We start from the raw sequence: 22,154 nt of genomic DNA on the forward strand, positions 1-22,154 counted from the left end.
TAGAGAACTATTTGTTTTGGTATTTTTTTCCTTTCGTTTTGGAGGATAAAAATAACAGCATGAACAAGGAAGGAGGAACAACCTGCAAAGAAACAGTGTCATATAATTAAGAAGGTAAAAGAGAGTGGGCACGGCATGGGCGAATGACAACATAAGACTTTGAGCTGAAGAAGAATTCGCACAAAGCTCACAAGGGCAAACTCTCCATGCTGACCCTCCCATTGAGGTGTTAAACTATAAGGATGAAAGAAGTTATAAAGAAGCCACTTATCAAGAGTCATTCCACTTTCTTTTTCAAGTGTCTCCTCTTTTATCTTCCCTCTGCCCCAACTATTGAATCTTGCCTTTATTCGAATCACGCTTCAACTTTCTTTACACTCTTTTCTTTTCTTTTCTTTTTGGCGGTCTTTCTTTAGATCTGTGCCATCTCATTTATATTGAGGCTTACATCTGAGCCCTTGGAGAAATCAGGCAGTTTTTCACTGCTGAAGCATGCTAATGGCCTCTAAAAGCCCAAGTAAATCTTTGTTGATTTTAGGAAGAGGCCTTGCTCTGCTTACACAATTTTGTCTTGATTAGGATTCAATGCAGGTTACAGTAGACAGTGTAGATAAACGCCAAAGCTGAAGAGTCGACTCGTCGGATTAAAGATGTGATGCTGCAAATTTGTGTCTGTGAGGCTGCGTATACATGAGATTCGGGGAGAAAATAAAAACGATGCCGAAATCTGGCTCATCGCTGAAGCTTAGTGTCTGAGTTGTTGGCTTAATTTGACATTTTTAATGCGCTGGAATTTTAATAATGCTCAGAAATTATAATATAAATAGAGACTAATGATTCAAAACACCATCTTCTAAGCTGCTCTAATCATGATTTAATCAACAGTGGATCCATTGAAGGGGTTGCTTCAAGTGCAAACCTAAGGATAAATCTGCCTAGACACTGCTGTCTCCCTCTCCTTGCTAAGCATGCAACAGTAGATGGGCCAAAGCATAGCTAGCTAATTAACAAATACCTAGTAAATTCAGCCTAGAATTACATTCTCCAGGCAGCCAAAAATTACATTAACTTTGTACCATAAGACTTGCTCCAAAACAAACTTTCTCCTTGCCTTTGGCCTTTCTCACAAACACACACAGAGATGAAATATCTGTCAGCCCCTGGGCCATAAGGCAGAGGAGGCTCAGTGAGGTTCCACGTCCCCTTCTTAATCCACCACCCCGCCTGCATCCTTCACTCAAACCTCCTCACTGCTTCCCCTCAGACGCTTTCCTCACACCGCTGTTCTCTGGTGTGATGTGTGTGTGCATGTATGTAACACTTTGTGTGGCTTTTAAGTGAGTAGCGCTAAACTGATTAATTCAGAAAAAAAGACAAAGCTTTACGAATGTGTCAAACTTCTTGACTCAATGATACAAAAAAAAGTGACAGACTAGAAGCGGCAATTCCCAGCCTCAGTCCAGCCACATTAAAGTTTCTCCGCTTAGTTAAATATCCCACAGAAAGGCTGCCAAGAAGGCCTTCGTGGAGAGACTGTGCATATGAGTGTGTGATTACAAGTGTACCTTCTCCAACAAAAGTGTACCTGGTGAGAAGCAAACAAAGTACAGGTTGATCCAGAGCTGGATCCATAAACCAAAGACACGTTTGATGTGTTAAAAATGGGCGAGAGTGCAAGCCAGAGGGCAAAAAGAGCCAAACTCACACAGAACAGGAAGACCGCCTTTCTTTTCATCATTTTTATAGCCTCATCCAGCTTCCTGAATTACCCACACTTCACTCACTCCCCGTTGGCAAGTTCATCCCATGACACACATACGAGTGAACCAGGAGACCCCATGCCAGCTCTAATGGTCTACATCTAAGCAAGCTACTGCTGAGCTGATAGCAGGTCAAACCCACTAGACCCACTGACAGTTTCATATTGTTAAGCTGCGCTGAAAAGCACCTTAAATTGATTGGCATGATCTGTGCTGACAGACTGAAGAGCATGCTAATATGGAGATACCGGCTTAAAAAGACATTTAGGAGGGGATCGGTGCCTTTTGGATTTGTAAAACTGTTCAAAAAATAATATGTGAATTAAGGTCAATGAATTTTTTTATTTCCAACTCCATCCCTTCCTTTCATTTGATAAATTATGGGATTTTGAACTTGAAGATGTTTTCAAGGTTTGGCGTTTGTGGCACTGTAATAAAAAGTGTGCCATTACTGGCATACACAGATTAAGAAAAGTGAAAATAGCTTTTCAGCATTTAGCGGTTTGTGCACAGCGTCTTTCACTGCAGCCACACACAGCACACAAATACTTATGGTTAAAAATACATTAGATTTGGTCACTACTGTGTTATACAAGCACTCGTTGTTGAATTGAGCAAAATGACCACAAATGATATTAATGGGTTCTCATTTGGTAAATGAGGGACTTCTTGACTAAACATTGCACCTGTTTGAACACCAATATGACTGTGCTGTGGGTCCAAATCCTACAGCTACCTGTGCCTTTAGGGGTGCCTTTGCTCCAGCTTGTAGAGGGCTCTCCACTAATTTCACCTAAATATCACTTCACTCGCATGGCAGCACATTCTTGTTTTACTGCAAACTTTTAAAACTTTTAAAAACTATGCTCCACCACTCCTCAGATTCATACAGTTTTAATCTGTGAGTCTTCTGCATAATCTTCTAAACCAACAATGTCCACAAGCACATCTTTCAGCATGCCTCCATTTTACTTGCATATTCTTTTGGAACTGCTCACAGAGGCAGATCACTGCTGGAGAAGAAGACTGATGGCTGAGGCGAGAAAAGAAGCCGTCGCCTTTATGGGTGAAACGCAGCTGTGAAGAACTGGAAGACAGGCATATGTAGCATATAGCTTTAGGCACAAATTGCTGGGATCCATATTAGCATGGAAGGCTAAATAAACAAGGGCATTAGGTGGAAGCCGTTGATTGACAAGGAAACGAAGATAATAAATACTGGAAAGGATCTTAGATGAAAATAAACATATGCTTCTATTCCCATTATGGGAACATTTAGTGGAATTACACTTTAATTATTTCTATAGTTCCACTTGTATATTATGAATGTATAATTTCTATGTCAAGCCAATACTATGAAAATATGAGGGTGTCTAAGGACTTCATCCATTTATCAGCTGATAAAGACACAGTTAACAAGACATCTGGTATCAGTAAGTAATCTGTGAAAAAAGAGGACTGTATAACTATTTCGACCGCTCTGATTATTTAATATTTTGTGGGCTAAAACACCAGCATGTGGGTTTTAATCAGGTGCAGGGCAAAGCGAGCTCAGGGCCAATGGCTGAGTAAGAAGGGCTCTAATCGTCTCTTGGCTGAGCTGCAGAAGTGTGCGTTCTCTTTTGTAATAATCGATTCCCAAATATGTCTCACGACAGCCCAGAGGTCATGGAAACCAAACAAAGCTCCAGGTGGCTGAACTAATTCGATCCTCATCTCTGGCACAAGGTGTGAGAATCAGTGGCATGAGCTGCTGGGCTGCTTCTCTGGAAGAAAACCGGCACGAGTCAGATTTCAGAAGCACGAAACATTTCCAGAATACTAAATAATACCTTTCCTTGTCATTGGCCTCCCTGAATTTTCCCAGGTTTCCCTTTACTGTACCCCCTCCAATGGTTGCCTGTGGCTGTTAGTATCTAATTCATTGTCCTAGTGCGCTGCCAAAAGAGGTGCAGTCCAGCTTTTTTCCATTTTTTCAGCCTGAACACACCGACTCATTCTCTGCAGCCTGTTTCTTACCCGCCCAATTCTGCCCTTCTCTAATCAATTACATCCCCACTGCAAGTCTGTTGCCTCTGCCTCCCCTTCATTGCTGACTCATAATTCATCGAATCATTGGCATTTTAAACACCTTTATCCCCTATCAGGATGACCTGATAGGCATCAAATGAAAGTGGTGCAAATCTCACTTCTTACTACTTTTAAAACCACTGACACACACACAGCAGGCGGTGAAGTGAGCAACGTGGCTCCCCTGGTGGACGATCGCTGTAATATCATCGGTCCTAAAACATGACAACATCACTGTTTGTTACATGAGGGCGACGGATGTTATTACATGTTATTACTTGTTATTATATCATTGATGTTTTTGTCATTGTCAAATAATCTGGCATAATCTTGGGAGGAATGGCGGGTAACAAAGGAGAGGAAAATTCCTCTGAGCCCAATAAAAACATTTCCAGATATATCTGTGTTCAGCTAAGACAAAAACAAACATAAGGGATATGTGAAAAGAAAAGAAAAAAATCAGTCAAACGCCTCAGCTGGTATTCTCCCACAGTGGGTGAAAAATGCACATACGCATAAAACACCTCTGTAAGTGGCTGCTTGAAACACTGACTGTGTAATCTGATGGGCTGTGGGAGTTAGCAGTCTGGGCTCACCAGTCAGCTGGTAAACGGGAATGTGGGAGCAAGACTTTTTTGACTAGTTGCCATTGTTTCTACTCCAGCCAGGAGTCGGACAGTCACTCCTCTCAGCAGTGCAGAGGTCCAAAGAGCGATGTTTTGTTTTTCTTTTGCAGTTAGGCAAGCGAGGTGAGATTCACCTAACTTTATTTTAAACTCTGATTGTGTTAATCAGGAAGCATTAAAAGGACCTTGCTCATCCCCTCGCGAGCAAATAACCACAGGAATTTGAGGAATGCTGTGAGAACGATGTTGCAGCTAATGGAATTCATCAGAAGCCACAGTGTAAACAATTTTATGGAACCCAACTTTGAATGGTCGTGGAAAAGCCATCTTCGTGTCCCGGGTTATTTTGGTTACATCCTTAATGAGTGGCAGGTGACCGACAGTTAAATGATCCACATGTTGAAAACAGTGTGTTATTCCAGCACAGCACAGCAGAACAGAACAAGCACAACCGAAACAACTTTTATCTGAAGATGCTTTTCTTAATCGTTCATTTCGAAAGTATATAAAGTCACAGCAGTAGATTCTCCCGTGTAAAACCCCGAGTAATTATTCACCGCAAGCCTGTTTTTGTCTACCCTGCGTGTTGCACAGTACCACTTTTTATTACAACTGTTCACAAGAAAGCAGTGTCACCAATCCCACCCGAGAAGTCAGCAGCCCTTTCTCATGTTCTTGACACAAAACCTCTCCTCTTACCTTTGTGCTTCTCCATTCGCTCGCCCCTTCAGCTCTCATAAAACGAATCAATCCCAACGAAACTTTGCGGCAAAGTTCCTCAATGATGGCACTACTTCTGCAACTAATGCGGAATGTAGCCCGACCCTCCCGTTTTCAACAATACACTGACTGAGCCGGACACGCTGAGTTGTGACGGAACAACAGCGCTCTCCTCTTGTTCCTCATCTCTCTTTTTTGCCACACCTCCTCCACCTCCAAGTTTGCAGCATCCAGACAGAGACTACGTCGCTGCTTCAAGACCATCATCCAGGTGTCACTCAAACATCCACGCCCGTAGACTTTCAGTGACAAACTGGGGGAATGAGCTGTCTTTAAGGGCATTTAAATGCGTGCGCTAAAGTGGAAACTAAAGGGAAGTCTGCGTATCCAGAAGCTCATTTTATCTGTTTCTCTGCTGTGCTTCAGTTGCCTATCTTGGGTCGAATAAAAGGCTAATGCTAAAGAGAGGAACCCTGTTTCATGTCAATTGATTATGTTTTTGCCGTAACATAACAAATCCTCAGGCAAACACCAGAAATCCTCCAAATCCAGAAAGGTAGAAACTGCTGTTTACCAAATCTTGGATTGGCATCCTTGACTGCTAATAAGCACTCACATGAAAGTGAGTTCCTGTCGCCTTCCAGCTCTCTCGTTCTCTCCTGCAGCAGAAAAGTGAAGTTCTCTGCCTAAACAATCGAGAATCCCCGTGGGAGAACCGTGACCGGGTGGAAGTATGGGAGGAATGTGAAGCGGAGTAGCAGATCATGCTCCAGAAGATGATTAAAACGCACGACACGCACTCTGGTATTTGAAGACGTGAACATATTGTGTTTATTCAATGCAGACACAGAATATGAATATGTAGGTGAATATAGAAGAGAAAAAAAAGCAAGATTTATTTGAAAAATAAACAAAAAGGGGGGTTAAAAAGAAAAACATTCTAAAATATTCAGTGACAGCAAAAGAAAAACATGAAATAACCAATAGTTCTTTAAAAAAAAAAAAGATCTAAAGGAACCATGACAGGAATAAAACACAGCCTTCGGATAGAACAATGTTTTATGGCTCCTACAGATCTTGGCAGCTTCAGGAGCCCATCAGCAGTCACCTTGAGAAAAAAACGACCACTTTCAGTGTTCTAACTAAAATTCCTCAACCAGAGGATTTTCTTTTTGTTTAATTTCCCCCTTTGCTATTCCAAAAAATTTAGAACCTGTCAAGATGCTATCCAGGAAGTATATTGGTAGAAAGCAGGTCTTCAGCATGTCTTGACTTCCTGTTGAGCCACTTCAAGAAGGTTCTGCAGCTGCTTGCTGCAATAATCTGGGAATGTTGGAGAAACAGTATTATGCACAGGTCAAGAAGTGCTCTCTTTCTTAAGATGTTTATCTTTCTGTCTTCCTAAAGAATGGTCTGACCCAGCTCAGAGTCTGATGACTTAATAATAGCCCAAGGTTCGTGTTTCACATACAGTGCTGTGAAGATGTTATGTATCACTTCCTGATTTCTTCTATTTATTTTTTTGGTCACACTTACATGTTTCCCATGTTTCTTCAAAAAATGTATAATCTTAGACAAAGATAACACCAATCAATCCAAAATGCAGTCTTTAAACGATCATTTTGTTTATTAAGGCAAAAATGTTATCCAAACCTTCCTGGTGTAAAAAAGTAGTTGTCCTAAAAACTGGTTGTACCACTCTTAGAAGCAAGAACTGCAATCAAGACTTTGCGATAACTGACAATGAGTGTTTTACATCGCTGTGGAGGAATTTTGGCCCATTCGTCTTTGTTGAATAACATTTTTCCCTTAATAAATCAAATCTTTAATAAAAAGTGCATTACGTGGAAAACTGGAAAACTTTGTGGTTCCTGTGTTATCCACATTGTGGTCACTGTATTTTCAAAATAAAATATTTAAATAAATAATGAAATTATCGTTCTATTATTATTGCTTACACCTCTTATATTGGACTTATGGGTATTTGTAAGATAGTGATAGGAGTAGGGAAGTTTCAGCACTACTACAAATAAAAGTGTCCGTGTTCTGCAAGGAGTTGATTTCAGTCATTAACTTCCTCATTCACAGGGATGTTTTGTAACAAAATGAGTATGCATATTGCATGATTTCACTTCCAGCTGATGGAAAACCACCTAGATTTTACACGCAAACAGGTGCTAGACTTCCCCATCAAAATCTGGATAATACATTTTAAGGCAAAACTGCAGTGACGCAGTGTTTTCACAACAACCACGTGTTTCTGTGAGAGACCTAGTCCATCTTGCAGGACAGATGGACTAGGACTTCAAATGCTTTGCAGGTATGAGACTTACTGAAGATTCGCCTCCATGTGGGGGGCAAGCAAAAGTGGTAGACGGTCATGTAGTAAACTGGAACCCCAGACAATGTAACTACACAACTACATCCTGTGTTCCAAGGGTCCGAGTAAAGAGAGAGACCCACAATGAAGAAAGACACCGCTGTGAAGGTGACTGCGACGACCAACGGCACCTTAATGTTAATAACCACAATGTAGCAAATACATAAACAAACAAACCAATAAATTGTTCAGTTTAACATGTAGTAAGACAAAAAGGCTTTGCAATTCAGTACAATATGCTAACCTTAAAAGGTCTAGGGTGGAGGGGGAAACGATATCGATGGATGAGCATCCCCAAGGTTGCCAAGGCAATGAAGAACCAACAAGAAAAGGAGGTAAGGCTGATGAGCTGGGAAATATCTCCACTGATTAACATGATCACCATCAGTGGGTACTGGAGACACACAGAAAACAGAGTAACTCTTATGTCACTGTTACACACACAGTGATTAAATACACAGAATCAAGAATCATCTCATATCTTTTTAAGGTGAATTAAATATACAGTTTAAATATATTTAATAAGATATTCACGATAAAATATTAGGACTTATTCTTGGTTGAAATTAAACATTCTACTTTGAGAGTTTTTGACCAATGCCTTGTCTTCTGTACTTTATTTTCAAAGCGTTTTACTATTTATTTACGTAGATGACTGGTTTATAATGTGTGGACAGCTCTTTACCATTAACAGCAAAGCAGGTAAAGGTGTGTGTCTGCGGATATGGAATGTGGAAAAGATCTGTGGCCAGTAGCCCTCTCTGGCTCCAACGAAAAGCATCCTGCAAGACAGAGCTCTCACATGAGTTCAAAGCCACAGAAAAGATGGCAGTAATCATGTTTTATGAGGTCCGAATACCTTGGTGACACAAAGATGCCACCATTAAGTGTTCCGAGGCAAGATAAGGCCACAAGTACTGGAATTACAGAATCCAATCCCTGAAGAGCACAGGTGGCGAATGTCTGCGGGACAGAGAGCTTATCACACAAACTCTGTACACACATCGCTCTGATTTTTCTTTTTTAATACAGTACAGAATGTGATGTACCACAGCCACAGCATCAGACAGCAGCAGCTCAGTGGGAGCCAACATAGTGTAGTAGGCCACATTAACAAGCACATATAAGACTGTCACGGTCACCATAGACGAGATTATTGCCAGTGGGATGTTTCTGTTAAGACAGGATACAGACAGAGTGATATAAGAGCTGCAGCCAACTTGGTCTGAGAAACAAAAAATGAAGATGCAATCTACCTGCTTGGATTTTTGACCTCTTCTGTGACAAAGTTCAAACAGAACCTAAAGAAAAATAAGGAATGACACAGGCATCTGATGTTTGTAACAGTATGATTTAATGGACTGTACAAAGCTAAGCAAAATAGTTTTGTATAAATTATGGTAAAAAAAACCCAAACCCAAACATGTTAAAATCGTTTGTATTTGTAGCAGCTCTCCTGATATAATATGTTTGCTTACCATCCACTGTAGGCATATAGGCCATTATAGATGGCGAGTGGCAGCCTGTCTAATGTTAATGATTCAAACTCAAAACCATTCTGGAAGTTTTCAGTCTTTCCTGCAAAAAGGATGATACAGAAAGAGATGACAACCAACTGAATGCATTGTAATTATTATTATTATTGTTATTGTTGTTGTTGTTGTTGTTATTATTATTATTATTATTATTATTATTAGTGGTAGTAGTAGTAGTACAAAATCAATTCTGCAAAATTTGGGTTGCTGTGCAAAAATGTACAAAAACGATGCAAGAATTTACAAATCTTATATTTCGTGCACAACTGAACATGGAAAATATATTGAATGATCACACAGAGAAAATCCCAGTCTCTGAAAAGCAATGTCGTATTTTCAATTGAACATAAATTTGGGCCAAAGCCATGTTTTACCACTGTGCAAGAATGTTACATTATTCTGATTTTTTTTTTTTTTTTTTTTTTTTTGCAGAGTAGTGAACCTCTGTACATTTCTACTTCTGAGAAACTCTCTAAAATGCTCTTCTTATATCCAGTCATATTGCTCATTTGTTGCTAGTTAACCTAATTAGTTCCTGAAGCTGGTTCTTTTTAGTATTTCTTACTTTTTTCAGCTTTTTTTCAGTATTTTTTATTTTCTTTTTTGGGTGGATCTTTACAGTTAGGAAGTCTGTGTCTTCAGAAATAACAATTACGTGTTCCCACCTTTGACCAAAGCAATGATGCCAGGGATGATGATGAGGACTAAAGCAAACATCTTAATGAAAGTCAAAGAGACCTGGATGTGAGATGCCATGCGCACACTCCAGCAGTTGACTGCCACAAGAAATGCTACAGACACACAAAGATAAACAACTGGCAAAATAAACTATTGTGGTTAGTATAATACAAACATGTAAAAAAAATAAAAATACAGGACTGTGCAAAGTTGTTGAGTCATTCTTCATCTCTTTATATTTTGCAAGGAAAATGGGAAATAGATGAATGAGTAAAATTTCTGCACGCATGGAAATATGTGTTCTGTTTGGAAGTATATAGGCAAAACAAGTTTGTACAAAATTGCAGAAACTTGTTTTTACAATTTAAATGAGCTTTAAAGATTTGGTACTCCGACCTTTATTCTTGAACTCCCTAGTTCTCCAGGCTTCTTGAAGGACATTCAAAGATCTTCTTTACATGTTGGCTGCCTCCTTTTCTTTCCTCTCTCAAGCTGATTTTTGTCAAGTTCAGATCTGAGCTCTGATCTGAGTCCATGACTGATAGTTTTCAATTGTGTGTTTTTCTATTCACATATACTTTTACTGCTTTGGCAGGGTATTTGGGATCATTTCAAGCTGAAAAATGAAAATATTCCCAGTCAGATACTTTCCAGCTGATATTGAAAGGTTTATAAAAGTCAGACGTTTCTTTTGTGTGTTCAGAATTCCAACAATTTTGACAAGATCCCCAAAATCACAGCATGAAATCAAGCCCCAAACCATGACAGAGCCTCCACTGTGTTTTACAGCTGGTTCAGACACTCACTGTTGTACCTCAGTGATTTGAACAAAACAATATTCCATGAAACCAGACTTTCAGTTTGTTGTATTGTAGCATACCTCAGTGGCTTTGTAACAGACACTCTTCCACTTAGACCATTTCTAATACGGCTTCTGTGAATTTTAGATGGATTACCTGAAGGCCTAGATGCATACCCCAGTCTCTACTGGATTTTTCCTATAACTTAAGGACATGTTCATTGGATTTTGTTCATCTGCTACAGATTCTTTTAACCACTTTTTCCCATTTCCTCAACATTTCAAAGGAAACACTGCACACTTGAGAGGTTTTTGGTTAATAACACTTTAGGAATCACTTTGTGAGAGCAAAAATACAATCTCTTGCCCTGTTATCTTTTCTGTTCTTCATAGAGTCAGCTAAAGAAATTAGAGAAAAATTATTACAAGACAGTCTATTTGGAAGCAAAACATAAAGAAATCAAGGTAGACTCAAGACTTTCGCACAACACTGAGAACTGAAAACCACTCACTCACTCCAAGGATGCTCACAAGTTTGATTAGCATTGTCGGAGCAGCACATGGTGCGAAGAATGGCTCCACCACATAACGACTGAAGGCCAAGGACACAAGGGAAGTCGAAGCTGGTCTGGATATTAAAAATATTTTCAGTGATTAAGCGCTGACTCTATTTTATAACTCTAGCCTGATAAATAATAATCTTACCTGATAAATAAGAACTCAACCCAGAGTCGGAGGAAAGCAGGAAGGGGTCCTAATGTCTCCAATAGATACGTGAAGTCACCCCCTGATTTTGTAAAAGTGGTGCCTAGTTCAGCATAGCACAGTGCCCCTGGAAGAACAGAAAATAAGCACATGAAAATTTTTTGATTGTGATTTGACAATCAAAGGCCTTTCTGACAAAACCTTTAAAGAATTTGATCATCATGTTGGGCTCAAATCAGATTTTGTGGTTATTAGACAAATGTATACATTGAAGATACCTATTACATGTAATATTTATGACCAGCTTAAGAGATTTATTTTTACATCTGTAATTATTGATGAACTTTGATAAACTTTGATAACCAAGCTTGCAACATGATGCTTCAAAATGTGTAGTTCACGAAACAATGAATTGACATCTTTAATTGACAGTTTATGGAATTTTAAGCTTGAGACATAAATACAGCTTTTAAAAGACAGAATACACTTTATTCAGATCTTACCAAACAAGGAGAGGACCCCACACAGTCCCCACACTAGAAGTGACAGCTCCACGCTGCCACTGTTCATTAGGACTCCCTTCGGTGCAATGAAGATCCCACTGCCCACCACTGTTCCCATGATGAAAGATACAGCAGGCAGCAGCCCAATCTCCCTCCGAAGGTGCACCAGCTCCTCGTCCGTCTTCTTCTTGTTATCGTCCTCTTTATTCATCTGTGTGTGTCCCATTTGTCCGTGGCTGCAGGTCACAAAGTAAATGAGCTTGAAGCTATAACAGAAAGAAGCCTCGACCTACACGTTTTTCTGTGTTCACTCGCTCTTACTCCATTGTCCAGCCTGACTAGGGAACAAAGCCAGTACTCTTCCAAACTTCAGCCATTAAACATAACAGCTTTAAGCCTTGACGCTTTTGTGTGGAGCTTGTCAGAGTCCTTTTAGACTCAAAGAGAAAAGAGTTGGGATGTTGCAGAAACAGCTACATAGACTGCACATAGCTACTTTTAACAAGGTTCACACAAGCTGTCATTTTCCTCTGGTTTCACACAGTTTATGTGTTCTCATTTGTCTACCTACTACAGAATGTTCATTTATCACTGCTTCCCTTCCTGTAAAAGTCACAACACGTCACTGATATTTACAAATTTATGAAAAGAATTCAGCTACAGATTGTCTCATGTTTCTTTGTCAAGTTAAATAAACCTTTTTGAAGATTGTTTGACCAGTATGGGAGTAAAATGTTTACAATGTGAAGCTGTATTAGTGTAAACCTAAGCAATGTGGTTTATATCATCTCTGCAGACTGCATTTTTAAATATTAACATTATAAACTATCCACTTGAAAGGCTGCTAAAGCACTCTAATGCATTGTGAAACTATCTGTCTGAGCATATTAAGGGCTACATTAAGAATTTATTACCTTTGTGATTAAAATGTAGTCAACATAATGTATTGTAAATGTTAAAGCCTACATGTTCAGTTCAGTTCAGTTCATTTTTATTTCAAACATTTCAAACATGTGCCTTCACAATCATTACAAAATATCATTCCATTATTTGTTTGAAAAGGAGTAGGCTGAAGTATTTACTTATTTGTCCCTACCCCCTCAAGTTTTACCTCTCATTCATTTAATTTTTTTTTTTGTCTTAAATTAAACAAACAACATATGAAACATATAAACATATGAAGTAAAACAAGACATAACATACATAAATCAAAAACAAGAAATTAGCAAGCCCCACCACAGTATAGTTTCTTTCATATGAAAAATACAGAATGTGTATATTTGCAGATACACAAGTTATGGAAAAACAACAAACCAAAACAAAACAAAAAAACAAAAAAACAACCAAAAAAGAACCGCAACACCATTACCAGCAACATTACCATCCTGGGTTAACCCCGTTTTCTTCATTCTTATACTTATTTAAAATTAGGTTTTTATATTTTACTTTAAACTGTTTTATGTTTTGACTGTCTTTTATTTCTTCTGTTAGACTGTTCCATAATTTAACTCCTGCAATTGAGATTGACATAGTTCTTAAAGTTGTTCTAGCACTTTGTATTTTTAAATTCCATTTCCCTCTTAAGTTATACCCACCTTCTCTTTCTATGAACAATTTACAGATTTCTTTGGGAAGCAATTTATTTCTGACTTTATACATTATTTGCGCTGTTTTAAGCTTCACCAAGTCTTGGAATTTAATAGCTTGCATTTTGACAAAGAGTGCATTTGTATGGTCCCTGTACCCTACATTATTTATTAATCTAATGGCCCTTTTCTGTATTATAGTTATTGTTTGTGTGTTACTTTTGTATGTGTTTCCCCAGACCTCTACACAGTAGCTCATATATGGCAGTAGTAAAGCACAGTATAAAATGTGCAGTGCTTTCTGATCCAACATATGCTTTGCTTTTCCCAGGACGGCAATGCCCCGTGCCAATTTCCCCCGAACATAAGTAATGTGTGGCTTCCAACAGAGCTTGTGGTCAATGATCACCCCAAGAAATTTTATTTCATTTACTCTTTCTAAATATACATTGTCAACACATATTTCTACTTCGATGTTTTTCTTTTGGTTTCCAAACAACATAAATTTGGTTTTATCGAGATTCAATGATAATTTATTTATATCAAACCACTTCTTTAATATCGTTAATTCCTGTGTGATCATTTCCAAAACCTGTGGCAATTCCCCACCTGAACACAGTATATTTGTGTCATCTGCAAATATTACAAACTTTAAAATCTCCGATACTCTGCAGATATCATTTAAGTACATAATAAACATTTTTGGACCCAGTACTGAACCTTGAGGTACTCCACAAGCTATATCCATCAAATTAGATTTATATTCATTTATTTGTACATATTGTTGCCTATTCCCTACATAGCTTTTTAACCATTCCAAAACCACTCCCCTAAACCCGTACTTTTCCAGTTTTTTTAATAGAATTTCATGATTAACAGTATCAAACGCCTTCTTTAGATCTAAGAAAACTCCGAGCGCATACCTCTTATTATCCATACATTCCGTTATCTTTTCCATTAAATCTATCAGTGCCAAAGCTGTTGATCTGTTGTTTCTGAACCCATACTGACTATCTGTCATTAATTCATATTTTTCCACAAAACTGTCAAATCTTTTTATGAAGAGTTTTTCCAGTATCTTAGAGAACTGGGAGAGTATTGACACTGGTCTATAGTTTGTAAAATGATGTCTTTCACCGGTTTTGTAAATGGGAATAACTTTAGCAACTTTCATTTTTTGTGGAAAAACTCCTTTTTGAAACGACAAGTTGAATATATATTTTAATGGTTTTACGATACCATCAATAACTGTCTTTACCGTTACCATATCAATATCATTCCAGTCTGTACTGGTTTTGTTCTTAAGTCCTCTAACCATGTCATAAATCTCTTTCTCTTCCACTGCTCTTAAAAACATTGAGCTACTATTCCTTTCAATATTTTCACCAGTGTCCCTTTCTATTCCATCAACCTTTATTTCTTCTGCCAGTTTTGGCCCTATGTTTACGAAGAATTCATTAAAGCCATTTACTATCTCCTCCATGTTATTAATACTTCTTGTCCCTTCTATAAAGTACCCAGGGTAATCATTATTCCTTGATTCATTTTTGATTATTCTGTTTAATACATTCCATATATCTCTTGTGTTATCTTTATTGTGTTCTAACCTTTTAATGTAATACTCTCTTTTACAGGATCTCATTATATTAGTTAATTTATTTTTGTAAGTTTTATACTTCATTTCAGTTTCTATTGTTCTCTTTTTTATGAATTCTCGATATAGGGTATTCTTTTTTTTGCTGGCATTTTGTAGTCCTTTTGTCATCCATGGTCTTCCTGCATAGTTGTGTTTCCTATTGATTTCAATTACTGGGCAGTTTTTATCAAGTAATGTGTTAAATGTTCTTAAAAATCCTTCGTAAGCTTTATTAACTTCTGTTTGTTCATATACAATATTCCAATCTTGCTTTAAAAGTTCATTTCTAAGACAATTTAAGGTCTTCTCTGTTCTTATTCTTTTGTAAATAATCTTATGTCCATCGTTGTTCACTTTATAATGGCAATTATACGATGCAAAGACTGGTAAATGGTCACTTATATCATTGATTAACAGCCCACTTTTTATCTTTCCTTCTATTATATTTGTAAATATATTATCTAATAGAGTTGCACAATGAGATGTTATTCTGGTCGGTCTTGTTATCAGTGGAAATAAACCTATGCTGTACATGGAATCAATAAATTCTTCTGTACTCTTATTATGATTTGGATTCAATAAGTCAATATTAAAGTCCCCACAAATAAACATTCTTTTCTGATTTATATTTGTAAATAAGTCCTCCATATTATCCTTAAATATCTCAATCTTAGATCCTGGTGTTCTATATATACAACTGACAATTAGGTTTTTCCTTTTTTCTATACTTATTTCCACTGATAAACATTCCATCACTCCATCAATAACAGTTGTCATTCTTCCCATTCTTTTGTACTTTAGGTTTTTATCAATGTAAAGTGCCACCCCACCTCCTTTCTTGTTGATCCTGTCTACATGAAGGAATTCATATCCATTTATTTTAAAGTCTTCTTCTTTTCCAGGAGTTATCCAGGTCTCCGATATGGCTATCACATTGAATGGCTGTTCAAACTGTGTTATGTAGTCTTTGATGGCCTACATGTCAGACACCTTGTCCCAACCATGATAAATGACACAGTGTATTTATAAAAGAACAAGCTATTGTGATTCAAGGACAAAACAAGATACAAAATAACAGAGAGATTAGTTGTAGATTTTACTGACATGAATCAGCACAGATGACAGTCTTGCAATTTTAAAACCAGGAGCAACCACTACAAACATATGATCATTAATTTTTTAAGTCTAGATGGAAAACAAGCAATTTATCTGATGGTGTTTTAACACTGGTAGTGTCAAGGCAGGGTATGATTAAGCTTCTAGGGGCCTATATCTTGATATCTATATGTCCATAATTCCTTTTCTAAATGAAAAGGTTTGAGTGCACAGAAAAATAATTCATTAATTAATTAAGAAAAATAGCTAAAGTGTTTTAACAGCTTAACTGGGACAGGCGAGAGGCTACCATGCCACTATGTGTTAGTAGATAGAAATGGTAATAACTAGACTTTCTACAGGCGTGTGAAAAAGAAAGTCCACATTCACTGTTCCCATAAGAATGAAGAGGGTAAAGAACAAGCAGGTGCTACAAATCCCCTTGTTTAACTGATCACCAGTAAGTGTGACCACCTCCTGGAAAGTAGAAGTTTTGGCAGTTTGCAGGTCTAAAGCACTCAGGTGTGTGTTAACAAGATGCTGCAAGCATCCCAAGAGTGGACGTCCAAGTAAATTCAACTCAAAATCAGGCTGTGCAGTGTGCAAGGAAAAAACCTCTTTGTGCTAGAAAGAACATGGCAGCATGGTAAATGGTAAATGGCCTGTATTTATATAGCGCTTTACTAGTCCCTAAGGACCCCAAAGCACTTTACATATCCAGTCATCCACCCATTCACACACACATTCACACACTGGTGATGGCAAGCTACATTGTAGCCACAGCCACCCTGGGGCGCACTGACAGAGGTGAGGCTGCCGGACACTGGCGCCACCGGGCCCTCTGACCACCACCAGTAGGCAGTGGGTGAAGTGTCTTGTCCAAGGACACAACGACCGAGACCGTCCAAGCCGGGGCTCGAACCGGCAACCTTCCGATTACAAGGCGAACTCCCAACTCTTGAGCCACGATCGCCCGAGCATGGTTAGAAAAGTTGTTTCCCCGAACAAACAACAAGACTTCTCTCCTTTGGACAGACAGAATTCAAGTGGAGATGTTTAGTCATAAAGTATAGCGCCAATTTGAGTGAAAACCAAATACAGCATATCAGCACAGACGTCTCATAAAACCTTTCAAAGTGGTGGAGTGGTAATGGACTCGCTTTGAAGCCAGAGTAAAGACTTGTAGTCAAGACTGCCTAAACCAAGAACAAGACAATACCAAGACCAGAGGGTATCGAGACCAAGACAAGACCAAGACCAAGACGGACCGAGTCAAGACCAAGACAAAGTCGAGACGAGACCAAGACCAAGACCGAGACAAAAAAAGTCTTTAAATTGCAGCCACGGGTGCCAGGCATATTTATGTGTTTTTGCGATGCACTCGCACAGCCCTCCTCACTGCTGTCTACAGTCTCACTCACTTACTGAGAGGACAGACGCACGCTCCACTTGACTATCGCGTCTCTCACCCTCTCTGTTTTTTACATAATGATATTATCCTATATCCTCGCATGTGATTGGCCACAATATGGAGGGATTGGAGCATAGCTGAGCTACTGTGTGAGAGCTGAGCAGCGAAAAGAAATTAAGTGAGGAGCCGGCTCTCGCTCAATGGGAGTCGACTCTTCTGATTCACTACAAAGCACTCTCTAAGCACGGCTCTTAGAGCTAAAGCTTTTGCGCATGACACATTATCGAACGTTACGTTGTGTGTCATGGATACTGTTGACCCCAAATATCCCGACCACTATGTCGATCTGAGACAGCGAGACCGAGACAGCGAGACCAAGACAAGACCAAGACCACATAAAAGTGGTCTCGAGACCGTTCTCGAGACATCCAATTTTACCAGAGGACTTGGGCACCTTGCAGTCAATACCAAAGTATTCTAGAGTCAAAGTGAGCCCATCTGTCCAACAGCTACATCTTGATTGAAATTGGGTTAGTGGAACAGCAATCTCAAGGACATGAGCAAGTCTACAACAGAATTGCTGAAAAACAAATAGTGCTGCAACACTCCAAAGACAGCTGCGGATTAATGAACACCTCCAAATCTCAAAGAACTGAAGCCCAATGATGTAAGGAAGAGTGGGCCGAAATTCCTCCATAATGTAAGAGACCGATAAAGTCAGAGAAAAAATGATTACTTCAAATTATTGCTGCTAAAGATGGTTGAACTGAATGATCGGGTGTAGGCTACTCAGTTTTTCACAGGATTTCACACAGCCCAGTAAAAACTTTCTTTTTCACGGGACTGTATGTGCTGTTCACACTGTTTATGGATCACATAAAAAACAAAACATCAAGACGAGTGAGCATGATAATGAATAAAGAGTATGTATTTGCATCTTTGCCCACGTTTTTGAGTCTTACAGATATTTCAACCACTTTTCATTGTCTTCATCGTCAAACAAAGACGTCTGTGTCCACAAGGTCATGTGAGCTATACGTAAATTTTCTTTGATCTAATTATTGTTTGCGAGGTAGGATCAACACCCTTTCTTTTTCTTTCCATTAATAAATCCAATTTTTAATTAAGGAAACGCTTTTAATCTCTTTTAGAGAAACATTGTTCTGTTTTTTCTTTTTTCAGATCCTAGGCTTGAAACTATGGCTAGCAGATGATGTCAGCCTTTTCTATGCTTCATCCAGTGGTTAAAGTGGGATTTGAGGAATGAGTCAAACCAGTATAATGCTAGTAAAAGGTGGAATTTGGAAAGAACATCAGTAGCTTAAATTAAAATTAAAATTACTCACGATTACTACTTCTAGGAACCGGTCTTGTAAGTCAGCCATAGTTAAAGGTATCTGGATGCCTACTTTGATCCATTATATTATTTAAATTTCATTTTAATGGTTAAACTGACATATATAATAGCATTCATTGTTGTTCAGATTTAAGCTTTAAATTTCTGGTCCTTACCTTTGAAGAGACTCTCCCATCTTCCTCTCCTGACCTCTTTCTCTTTTGTCTTCCTCCATCTCTATGTGTGAACTTATCTCACACTCACTTTTCTTTTTCTTCCAGGAAACTGCAGCTACAGCAACTGCAGATAACGGTAGCTCGCAGACGCAGTATGTTGCAAATGTTACAGAACAGTTTGTTTCTTTGGTGATATTCGTTGAGCTATTTGAAATGTTGCATTTGAAATTAGACGCCACTTCAAGAAACATCTTGTCCCTGCATCTTCTTTGCATCGACACCACTCTGAGGACGTGTGCGGGTGACAACATGTGGTGACTTAGCTGCTTCCATGGCATCCACTGGAAGGGCCAGGGTGGACTACATGAAAAACAAGATTGACTTTACATTATTTTGTATTAAACGTCTTATAAGATTTAACAAAAAGTGCCGGAACGCCGTTCTGAATCGTTTGACCCATGCCTTTATCATACTGCATTCAGTGAGTGTTTAAAGTGTGAATGTGAGTCAGGCATGGTGGCTCAGCATGAACTGAAAACAGGGGTGGTCCGGCATTTTTCTCCTCCACTCTTTCTGTGTGTGTCCAAGGACTGTCTAGTTAATCCAACTGGGGAATTCCTATTGTGCAGTAGACCTTTGTAAGGCCCTGACTGCGCGGGACGTTCAAGGTCCTAAACATTCAGATTCGGATGATTTGGGGTCATCATGCTTGCCTTTTGTGTGTGTGTGTGTGTGTGTGTGTGTGTGTGTGTGTGTGTGTGTGTGTGTGTGTGAGTGAGCGAGAGAGAGAGAGAGAGAGAGAGAGAGAGAGAGAGAGAGAGAGAGAGAGGTATTTGCATGTATTTGTGTAACAGCAGTGGCGAGATTTTAAACACCTGAGGTTTATGTGACTGCATTTTTGAGTCAAGGGCCCTGCTGTGGACTAGGCTACTCTCCTTGGTTCTGCTGCTGATTGAAGCACAAAGAGCATTCCTCGGCTGTGAATCAGAGGACAGAGGTCACCAACATTGCTCCAAATTAGCACTGAAACTCTCATTGAATCTTGGGCCATGTTTGCACACATACAGTGGGGCAAAAAAGTAATTAGTCAGCCACCGATTGTGCAAGTTCCCCCACTTAAAATGATGACAGAGGTCAGTAATTTGCACCAGAGGTACACTTCAACTGTGAGAGACAGAATGTGAAAAAAAAATCCATGAATTCACATGGTAGGATTTGTAAAGAATTTATTCGTAAATTAGGGTGGAAAATAAGTATTTGGTCACCTCAAACAAGGAAAATCTCTGGCTCTCACAGACCTGTAACGTCTTCTGTAAGAAGCTTTTCTGTCCCCCACTCGTTACCTGTATGAATGGCACCTGTTTGAACTCATCATCTGTATAAAAGACACCTGTCCACAGCCTCAAACAGTCAGACTCCAAACTCCGCCATGGCCAAGACCAAAGAGCTTTCGAAGGACACCAGGAAAAGTATTGTAGACCTGCACCAGACTGGGAAGAGTGAATCTACAATAGGCAAGCAGCTTGGTGTGAAAAAATCAACTGTGGGAGCAATCATCAGAAAATGGAAGACATACAAGACCACTGATAATCTCCCTCGATCTGGGGCTCCACGCAAGATTTCATCCCGTGGGGTCAAAATGATCATGAGAACGGTGAGCAAAGATCCCAGAACCACACGGGGGGACCTGGTGAATGACCTGCAGAGAGCTGGGACCAAAGTAACAAAGGTCACCATCAGTAACACACTACAACGGCAGGGAATCAAATCCCGCAGTGCCAGACGTGTTCCGCTGCTGAAGCCAGTGCATGTCCAGGTCCGTCTGAAGTTTGCCAGAGAGCACATGGATGATACAGCAGAGGATTGGGAGAATGTCATGTGGTCAGATGAAACCAAAGTAGAACTCTTTGGTATAAACTCAACTCGTCGTGTTTGGAGGAAGAAGAATACTGAGTTGCATCCCAAGAACACCATACCTACTGTGAAGCATGGGGGTGGAAACATCATGCTATGGGGCTGTTTTTCTGCCAAGGGGACAGGACGACTGATCCGTGTTAAGGACAGAATGAATGGGGCCATGTATCGTGAGATTTTGAGCCAAAACCTCCTTCCATCAGTGAGAACTTTGAAGATGAAACGAGGCTGGGTCTTCCAACATGACAATGATCCAAAACACACCGCCCGGGCAACAAAGGAGTGGCTCCGTAAGAAGCATTTGAAAGTCCTGGAGTGGCCTAGCCAGTCTCCAGACCTCAACCCCATAGAAAATCTGTGGCGGGAGTTGAAAGTCCGTGTTGCTCGGCGACAGCCCCAAAACATCACTGCTCTCGAGAAGATCTGCATGGAGGAATGGGCCAAAATACCAGCTACTGTGTGTGCAAACCTGGTAAAGACCTATAGTAAACGTTTGACCTCTGTTATTGCCAACAAAGGTTATGTTACAAAGTATTGAGTTGTATTTTTGTTATTGACCAAATACTTATTTTCCACCCTGATTTACGAATAAATTCTTTACAAATCCTACCATGTGGATTCATGGATATTTTTTTTTCACATTCTGTCTCTCACAGTTGAAGTGTACCTCTGGTGCAAATTACTGACCTCTGTCATCATTTTAAGTGGGGGAACTTGCACAATCGGTGGCTGACTAATACTTTTTTGCCCCACTGTATATAAAGACACATAAAGCACCACTTCAATCCCCTTGAAAAAAGACCTCCCATTTATATGAGCATTTTCATCTAACCCAGTCTAAACCATGTGCCGTCTACTCACTGTTAGGTCTGGGAATTTCCAGCAAAAGTCAAACCCAATGACTCTGCTCTACCTCCCTGTTTTTTGGGAAAAGTTAGAAGAAGAATGTAGAGGGCACTGGCTTTAGAAATACTACACCTTGTAGAGATGGTGCCTATTTCCCTGCACCACAGAGGTGCGTGCACCTGACTAAACGCCAGCAGGCTCTCACCATGGCTTAAGTGGAGGAGATCTAAGTCAAAACTGAATAATATTGTTTTTGGTTCTTGTATGATCATGATTTAACCTCTTTGAAAAATAAACAGTGGTTCTTCAGATTTCAAAGAGTCTGGGTGGCTCGCGTGAAGGTTGAGGATATTCTAAGGCAATACTTTTTGAGGGAAC

The 22,154-nt window shown here is 39.4% G+C and overlaps 2 protein-coding genes across 6 annotated transcripts in view; both read right to left on the bottom strand.

The window, feature by feature from the left end:
- afap1l2 (actin filament associated protein 1-like 2) overlaps nucleotides 1–5,451 on the bottom strand; it is a 45,825-nt gene extending 40,374 nt beyond the window's left edge. The window contains exon 1 of one of the 4 annotated variants that reach the window (XM_082543313.1): nucleotides 5,156–5,451. In XM_082543313.1, coding sequence (XP_082399439.1) covers nucleotides 5,156–5,171 — 16 coding nt within the window. In that variant the 5' untranslated portion in view covers nucleotides 5,172–5,451. The remainder of the gene's footprint in view (nucleotides 1–5,155) is intronic. The other 3 variants (XM_082543314.1, XM_082543315.1, XM_082543316.1) reach the window with 3 other exon arrangements.
- A 595-nt stretch (nucleotides 5,452–6,046) lies between these two features.
- LOC309712375 (cystine/glutamate transporter-like) lies at nucleotides 6,047–19,297 on the bottom strand. Of its 2 annotated transcripts, XM_082543099.1 has the most exons (14): nucleotides 19,017–19,297; nucleotides 11,777–12,012; nucleotides 11,274–11,400; nucleotides 11,081–11,196; nucleotides 9,757–9,882; nucleotides 9,035–9,134; nucleotides 8,813–8,857; nucleotides 8,606–8,729; nucleotides 8,416–8,519; nucleotides 8,242–8,338; nucleotides 7,801–7,950; nucleotides 7,510–7,687; nucleotides 6,390–6,499; nucleotides 6,256–6,284 (listed from the first exon to the last, which is right to left on the bottom strand). In XM_082543099.1, exons 1-13 carry the CDS (start codon nucleotides 19,289–19,291, stop codon nucleotides 6,435–6,437), a joined length of 1,743 nt encoding a protein of 580 aa, XP_082399225.1. In that variant the 5' UTR covers nucleotides 19,292–19,297; the 3' UTR covers nucleotides 6,256–6,284; nucleotides 6,390–6,434. The 2 variants fall into 2 exon arrangements, with proteins under 2 accessions (XP_082399224.1, XP_082399225.1); XM_082543098.1 differs by having other exon boundaries at nucleotides 6,047–6,499.
- Between the last annotated feature and the right edge of the window lie 2,857 nt (nucleotides 19,298–22,154).

Source organism: Aulonocara stuartgranti, assembly GCF_965226115.1.
Source record: "Aulonocara stuartgranti genome assembly, chromosome: 8".
Classification (NCBI taxonomy): Eukaryota; Metazoa; Chordata; class Actinopteri; order Cichliformes; family Cichlidae; genus Aulonocara; species Aulonocara stuartgranti.

Bases quoted from the DNA above. Each gene is read 5' to 3' on its own strand.
- LOC309712375 (XM_082543098.1), bottom strand. From the start codon at position 19,291: ATGCAAAGAAGATGCAGGGACAAGATGTTTCTTGAAGTGGCGTCTAAT. The intron at 8,520-8,605 runs GTACATCACATT...TCTGTCCCGCAG, and splicing joins TGTCTGATGCTGTGGCTGTG to ACATTCGCCACCTGTGCTCT. The intron at 8,339-8,415 runs GTATTCGGACCT...TCTGTCTTGCAG, and splicing joins GGCATCTTTGTGTCACCAAG to GATGCTTTTCGTTGGAGCCA.